We start from the raw sequence: 8810 nt of genomic DNA on the forward strand, positions 1-8810 counted from the left end.
AAAAATGTCCGACCCTGGGTCATACTACATCGATTAGTCTTGGGACTAAATCGGCATTTCTGGCAATGTATGAATTTCATTGTACATTTTTTTGTATAAATTACGTTATTGTTTGTAGGAAATTAAATGAAATATTATATTTTCAGGTTTTTCAATAAGTCAAATATACTGGTTAGAGGAATTCTTAGCGAAAAGGAATAAATGATATAAAACGGGCTGTAAAACAAGAACGTCTTCTTACACCGAGTGTAAAGATGAAATTGAGCCGAACCGAGTTTCTCATGTTTGCCTTTATTTCCATTCACTTGCATATCGTTTCAAGTCAGACATACGATGAGGCTGTTTCACTTTTAAGAAACAAAACGTTGTTCTATGAAAAGAGTCTCAGACCAGTTAAAAACCAGTCATCAACATTGGTTGTACACGTTAACTTTGACCTAGTTTCTATTCAAGATTTTAATGAGGTCCAAGAGAGCCTTACCGTTATTGGTGGTCTTACATTAATATGGACAGATGATTTAATGAAATGGAATCCTACGGATTATGGCGGAATGGTAGATATTGTTTCAGAGAGTGGTAAATTCTGGACGCCATATTTGATCCTCACTAACAGTGTGAACAAGTTAGACAAAGTCGGCGAATCTTGGCAAAGGATCCGTTTCACCCACGAAGGTGTTGCTATAGTTATTCAAGCAGACACGTGGTCGACCATGTGTAAAGCCAATGTTAAGTACTATCCATGGGACGACCACTGGTGTGGATTCGAATTTTCTTCAGTGGCGTATAGACAAGATGAAATGTCGTTGCAGCCTGTCTCAGACGCAGTAAGTACACACTATTACACAGAAAGTGAAACATGGGAGTTAAAAGGTTCAGACATACAAGTAAGTTATGAAAATTCCAGTGTATTGTTCCGTGTTCATTTTGCAAGAAAACCACTTTTCGTTCTTGTGAACGTCGTTGTGCCAATTACTGCGATGACGTTTCTGAATGCAGTGATATTTGTGATTCCTGCTGACAGCGGGGAACGTATTTCGTACAGTGTAACAGTTCTTCTAGCTATTGCAGTTTTTCTAACACTTGTTGGTGAAAACTTACCTAAAACATCAAACCCCATGCCAGTATTCAGCTTCTACCTGTTAACAGTATTGATGATAAGCATTGTAATCACTTTTGCAAACATTTTTAGTCTACGATTTTATCACCATGACAACACAGGCTCTGTAAAAGGTGTATTTGCCAAGTTTACAAAATATTTGTTACACATGAATAAATGCAAGAAGAAAAACAAAACAGTAAAAGGTGCAAATACATCAACGAAAGAGAAGAAAACTGGAAACAAATCAAATGTAAACAAATTGGATCTTTCAACGGGTTATGAAATCGAAGATAATTCAGTATGCGAATACAGTTCCTGTTCTTTTATGAATACATATATAACATGGAAAGAAGTGAGCGTCACTTTTGACAAAATATGCACAGTTGTTTTCAATATAATTTTTATGTTGGCTGCATTCATTTTCTTCATGTGTGTGTACACAAAGGAAAAGAAAGTGTAGGACCATTAACACGAAGTCGTAACTATGTAAACGTTAATGAAATACCTTTTTCATCTTTTAGTAAAAAATGATATAAATTTATACAATTAAGTATTTCTAATTAACACAAATCAACGACCAAATGTATTTGACGTGTTATTCTGTGGATAATAACTTTTACTTTTAACATAACGAATACTGAAAATGTATCCGGATAACTAATATCTAACTTTTTCTAAAAAGGATATGTTCATATATATAATGTATGTGTATACATATGATATAGAGAAAATTACGGAATCCTGTTTCTGTCGTAGGCTTTTCGACCCGCCAACTTCAAATTTAGCATGTCCTGCTACAAATTTACCGCGAGAAAAATGAAAAGGTTTTGGTGCGACAAATATCACACAAGCTTTCCAACCCAAACTTTTGTACGGATAGTACATTTAAAAGAGCTAATTTTAATTTTTTCGTGCTGTAATATTCCCTCGAAAAGTTAAAAAAATATTAAGCTCATGACACGACAAAGTCCTACCTCAGCAATTTGACGTTAAGAGCTCTAATTCACTTTCTTTCGCAAACAAGAGCTTAGACGAACATAGAAGTTCAGACTCGAAATACTATCTTAGTGCGAGAAGTCACAGTCAGCTCTTTTAAACTCTTTTCGTGCAAATTTTGGACAGGGAAGTTGAAATCTTTGCGACAATTTTTGTGTCAAAACGTTCAAGCTTTCAACTTTTCCAGGCAGCACCACCTTCAACTTTTCAACTTTTCCAGGCAGCACGACAAGTTGCAATTTTTGCTTAATTTCAAGTAATAGCGTGTCTTTTTGGTCGAAAAGAGAAACAGCATTGCGCAGGAAGGAGAAAACTAATATTGTAGTGTAATACATGTCACCAAGGCATTTCAAAGAACAATAAACAATAGGAAATGATTTCCATTTCAAAGCTTGTTTTTCAGTGCAAGGTGAGTTTCAAAAGACCTTGAAGAAAAAGTGTGTTTTCAATGATCGTTTGAAAGCATCCAAGCTTTTAGCGTCTCTTATTGTAGCCGGAAGAGCATTCCATAACTTCGGTGCAGCTGATGAAAAACTACGATCACCGTACTTCACAGTTTTGCTTTTTGGAACAATTAGTTGTTTTGAGTTGTTCTTGGATCTCAAATTTCTTGCTGGCTGATAGAGTTCCAGCAAGTCTTTAACATAGATCGGTGATTGGTCATGCAATGCTTTGTATGTGTCAACTAGAATCTTAAAGTCCTCTCTATGAGTAACTGGTATCCAATGCAGTTCTTTTAATACCGGCGTAATGTGATCATAACGCGATATTCTCGTTATAATTCGAGCTGCAGTGTTCTAAAGACTTTGAAGTCTATTCAGCAAGACCTTCGGGACACCATACAAGAGCGCATTGCAATAATCAAGGCGTGAAGTGACGAGTGAATTTACTAGAGATTTTCTAGCATCTGTATTTAGATATTTCCTGATGTGGCCTATTTGACGTAACTGTTCGTACCCTGATCTACAAACTGACTTAATATGTTTTTCCATGCTAATTTTGGAGTCTAGAAAAGCACCAAGATTCCTTACACATTTAGATGGTTTAATTTTCACTTCTCCAATTTTTACAGTAACCGGTTCAATATGTTTTTCGTTTCTTTGAGAGGTAAATACAATGACTTCAGTTTTATCGGCATTGATTTTCAACATGTTGCTGTTCATCCAAGATACGATTTCTACGAGACAGTTTTCAACACAGCGTAAAGCATCCTTTTGAGAGACCGGATTTGTTGATTTGAAAGATAAATAAAGCTGCCCATCGTCGGCGTAAAAATGATGATTTAGTCCATGTTTCTTGCATATTGTACCAACTGGTTTAGTGTACATTGTGAAAAATTTTGGTCCGAGAACGGACCCCTGTGGGACACTGTATGTCATTTGCACTGGTTTTGACAATTCATTATCTATGGCCACTGTTTGGTAGCGGTCGCTCAGATATGAAGTTATCCATTCAAATGGTTTCCCTGCGATACCAAAGTGGTCGTGGAGACGGTGCAATAGTGTCTTGTGGTCGATGGTATCGAAAGCAGCCGAAAGGTCAAGCATCACTAACATTGTGACATCATTTTGGTCAAGGGAGTTGAGAATGTAATTTTGAACTTTCAGTAATGCAGTCTCAGTGGAGTGTTCAAAGACAAGTGGCTTTCCAAACGAGCATCGACTACCTTTTCAAGTATTTTAGACACGTACGGTAAATTAGATACAGGTCTGTAGTTCTTCAGAACATTTGCATCTAGATCTGACTCTTTGATGAGTGGTCTGATCAACTAACTTTTGAAGGATTTCGATACATATGCTTTCTCCAAAGAATAATTGATTATTTTAGTGAGAGATGGTAGCAGTTCTTCTAAGCATTCTTTCAAAAGCCATGTTGGAAGTGGATCTAGCTCACACGATTTACTTGTAGATTTTGAAATAACTTTTTTCACTTCACCCTGTGAGACTGGAATGAATTCAACAAGTTTATCTATTTGCGTGTTCGAAATTTCCTCGGTGGTAACACCGGTTTGTAAGTCTGTTTCTGACCTAATTTTATTTCTAATACCATCAATTTTATCGATGAAGATACCGCTGAAAGTTTGCGCTAGTTATTTGGAAGAAGAAGATGTTGTCACTTTGAATAAAGTTTTCTGATCTCGTCCGCAGGACTCTATTTTTTTCAGAATAGAAATTTACACATGTAAAGTAGTAAACACAGCAGCCCCGTTCTGACTGTACAAGAAAGGTAAACAGATCTTATATATTAGCTTTAATGTTTGGCCTGGGATACCTTATAATGGTATTAGTTACAAGTCTGTTTGCAATTAGATAGTTGGAACCTTGCATCAACATTTTTTAATGAAAATGTTTTTTTCAGTTTCATTCTTGAATCATTTTTGTAAATCCTAGTTTCGAGTAAAACATACTGATCTAAACTTCTAACGCTCCCTCGGTATTTTGGCAAAATGTTTCATAGTTTTCCCGGTTCAAACTTATTTACAAGACATTGCAGGATTTGTAGTGTAATACTTGACATTTATATGAAATTCTTTGTATGTTATATATCCGGTTTAATGTCCTGATGTAATTAAAAAAGCGTTTTTGTTTAAATTTATTTATATATTCACAACAATATATGGCTCCAAATGTACGAGAAACTTTCGTTAGTACGAAGGCTGTCCCAGAAAATCGCTAACTTTTTTTATTACTTCTAAAATAAACGACGTATCAAATGATTTTAAATGATGTTATTTCAATGCACCACGCAAGTTCTTGTTGCGGTATCGCAGAGATGAACACATTTTGGACAAAATCAGTAGCATGGATGAAACGTTTTTGCACTATTAGGAGCCGGGAACAAAGCGAGAATAAAGCGTGTGGAAAACTCCCGGGACGCCACCACCCAAAAAGCTAAAGCGTCGAAGTCCTGAGGTAAAGTGATGTACATAGTGTTCAGACATGGAAGGGGTGTTATTTTGAGTCATACTGTGTCGAAGGAGAAAACAGTCAATTTCGAGTATTTTTCGAAGGTAATTTATTAGTATTAATTATAACAATAATAAAAGCAACAATTATTGATGATGATGATAATAATAATAAATGTTATAATACTAAAAATAATACACCATCACAGTCAGAAAATATATTGAATGTACATGTAATAAGTTACTAATATTGGTTTATTTTCAATGTAGGTGGTGAGGCGTGATCTGAGTCGTGCAAAGAAGCGTCCAACGATGGCAGACGATCTAATAAATGCGGTAGGTTTTTCATCATGACAATGCTTCTTCCCATTACGCATCGGATACAGAACTTGAATTAGCGATTTTGGTATATCAACGAGTTGAACACTCGGCATATTCAATAGATTTGACGCCGCTGGATTTTTCATATTTTTCACAGTTGAAATTTTATAAGCGTAGAAAAAAGTTTGAAAGTGACAGTGACATCATACGCGCCGTGAATGCATTTAATAGTTCTTTAATGGAAGAATGGTTCGTTGAAGTCTTTCAGAAATGGATAACACTCCACGAGAAGTGTATTTCCCAAAATGGGAATTACTTCAAAAAAGGCGGCGTTGTGATATTTGCGGTACGTGACGTTAATAACGTTGCGCGGTGTGCGTCGATCATCACTAAAACATTTTTATTTTTTCTTAATATCTCTTTTATTTTTAAACGTATCACCTTGAAATGTTATCTTGCGTTTTCTTAAATGTTGTATTAAACCCATGTAAGATAAATTGTTTTTAATTATTCTAATATTGCATAAACAATGAAGTTCACGATTTTCTGGGACAATCCTCATATTCTTCTAATATTTTGGAAGGTACTGCTTAAAAGATATCGTATGTAGTTTCAATTAGCGAAGTAGGAATCAAGGCCGATAATTATAACACGCGTGTTTCTCGAAATATCGTACCATAAACTCTTTTGATAAACTAAACAGAAGGTCTAACTAGACCACATAAAATCTGATTTATAATCATTTACAAGTAAAGAAATTTATTTACAAAGGCCGGGTGGTATATTGTTTCGCAGAAGAACGAAAAAACTCGGGTTATTCTACGATAAATCACACTTGGGAACTTGTTATTTCGATTCTAACACGACATACTAGTATCAGCAGTGTTAAAAAAAATGGTTACTACTTTTTATGACCGTGCTACGCACCTGGATCGGATGATGTCATTGCACACGAGTGGTTTATTGCAGAAGAACCCGAGATAGATTTTGCTCTACATGTATATAGGTAATTTGCTGGTCGTGTTAGAATTGAAATTATACACAGCGATATTATGTTCGACATTTTATTGTCATATTTTAAAAAATATTATTAAATTTTATTAAAAAAATAACGAGACAGTGACCGCTTATCACTAATGTACATGTAGACCAACCACGTAATCTGAAAATCAGAAAATTAACACCTTGTATGGAAATGCAACATCGTTGATCTCGCTCCCTTTTTATGTAAAAAAAACTTTGCCCCAGCTTGGCTTATCTTAGTTGATTTATATGTGTATAAACCGTTATTTCAGTAACCATTGATTTGAATGGGTTGAAACGTTATACATTTCCCTGTAAAGAGTAGTCTAAAACACTTCTGCGACCAAACTTTTCTGGAGATGTAATTTACAAATTGCGCAACATTCTCGGCCATGGCAATTCTCCTATTGATTTTAGTGTATTATATAGCATCCTATGAAAAGATGTCATGACACGGCTTTTTTTGAGACGCGCTGAATATTTGGTATTCAGACCTTTTTACAATTTAACACCCGGCAGGCGGAATTGTATATCTATATGGCCTATAACTGTGAAAAAGAGTTAGGGTTCAAACTCCCAAGTGGTGTTTTGGCCACTAATAGTGCCAAGGTAGTGCCCAACAATGTCCCTGTAATTGTGCGTTTTGTCTTATTTGCCCATACGTTAATCTATGCATTTTTTTGAAGTAATCATGCACGTATATAGGGTCATGCTTTGGGGAAGTGCATTCTTCTTTGAACATGACTGCTCTTACTGCGTGGCTATCTTTGTTTTGTATGGGGAGGCGAAAAGGGTTAAGAAGTTTGACGGGTCTCATACATAACAGTAATTCAACATGAACAGCACATCCAGTAACACAGAAAAAGGAGTATATTTATACGTAACAATTAAGTACACAAAAAGTCCAATCAACTAAGGTCCCCGCTTTAAAAAGGCAGTTATTGGGAAATGGATAAACAAACTTGACTATTGATAATTTGAAAATGACTTTGGGATTCAAATATGCCATTAGTAACCCGAGGCCAGTAGCTACCACTACCGATAATAAATAACAGGTCAGATTAAACATAAAGCATTCTTATTTATTTTCGCTAACGTAAGATACAATTTATCGACTTCCGCCTTTTGTACAGTATTTGCATTTCTAGGATCATTTTGTTTTATTTTGTACATGGATGAGACATTAATAAAAGTTGATATATTGAAAGTAGTATTAATCCGGTAAACATACAAAATTCAGTCAAAACTGAAGTTATTGTTCAAGAGAGCGGTAATCAGTAGATGTAATAGATATTTCTCCCAAATGTCATATAAGTTCTACAGAATGTCTTTAAAGCTATTGCATATAATATTCCATTCTTGCATAAAAACTACTTTTTTACTGGATCCGCCCATGTATAAACGGGAGAAAAATCGTGTGCAAACAAGGTAATTCACGTGCTGTTTGTCGTGAATTGGCGTGCTATTACTGCACTCTTATTTGGCGCGTCATGGTCACTTATACGTTTTAACGTCATTAACGTCAGAGGTCATCAGTTTGTATACAAAGAGTAAATAAAAGGTCGAACTTGGTACACAACTCTTTATTCTTACGTTCTCACCACACAATTCTCCGACATTATTTGTGCCGTGACCAGGATCCTAAATCTGGAAAAACTTCAGTCGCAGAGAGAAGGTCATAAGAGAGTTATCAGAAATTATATTACAAAAATCGAGGATGCAAAAGAGAGATCAGCGCTGATAGTGTTCGACGCGATATTACAATCACTTGAGTCAAAGATGAAAGTCATTGAGACATTGAACGAGAAGATATTATCGCAAACGGACGTAGAAGGGATAGAAGAAGAAATAGTTCAAGCAGAAGAGTTTTCTTTAGACATGGAAATCAACCTGCGACAACTGAGAGCTTTTCATGATGATCAAGGGGAATTGAGAACCGAGAGGCATCCGCCACCACAACATCCCCAAGATAACCAGCCACACTTCAGTGAAGTAGATAACGTAACACCAGCCAACCAAGGGTCGCAGATTTACAATCAGTCTGTAAGTAATATTTCTTCGAATTCCTAATACCACAGACTGCCGAAGCTTTCACTTCCAACATTTAGTGGCAACATCTTAGAATGGCAGACATTTTGGGACTCCTTTGAGTCGACAATACATAACAATGTTAATCTCACCGATGTTCAAAAATTTAGTTATCTAAAATCTCAACTTGAGCATACTGCAGCCAGAGTTATTGATGGATTCGCAATGACAAATGCAAATTACACTCGTGCCATCGACATTCTAAAAGAGATGTTCGGACAGCAACATAAAATCACTCATGCAACCCTGCAAGCATTTTTTCAATTACCTGCGCCTTCCAATACATTGTATAGTCTTAGACATTTCTATGATAAAATGGAGACATATATTCGTGGTTTGGAATCCCTAGGTCAATTTCAAGAGAAATATGGCAGTTTA

At 35.8% G+C, this 8810-nt stretch overlaps 1 protein-coding gene across 1 annotated transcript; it reads left to right on the forward strand.

Annotated features, from left to right (window-relative positions):
* Window positions 1-254: 254 nt before the first annotated feature.
* Window positions 255-1559, forward strand: LOC123537105 (acetylcholine receptor subunit beta-type unc-29-like). Its single transcript, XM_045320668.2, has one exon. The coding sequence runs from the start codon at window positions 255-257 to the stop codon at window positions 1557-1559; it is 1305 nt and encodes a 434-aa protein (XP_045176603.2).
* The last annotated feature ends 7251 nt before the right edge of the window (window positions 1560-8810 follow it).

The sequence above is a fragment of the Mercenaria mercenaria genome, chromosome 17 (assembly GCF_021730395.1).
Source record: "Mercenaria mercenaria strain notata chromosome 17, MADL_Memer_1, whole genome shotgun sequence".
NCBI lineage: Eukaryota > Metazoa > Mollusca > Bivalvia > Venerida > Veneridae > Mercenaria > Mercenaria mercenaria.

What these genes read in the sequence shown, in the direction of transcription:
- LOC123537105 (XM_045320668.2), top strand. Translation starts at nt 255, where the DNA reads ATGAAATTGAGCCGAACCGAGTTTCTCATGTTTGCCTTTATTTCCATT.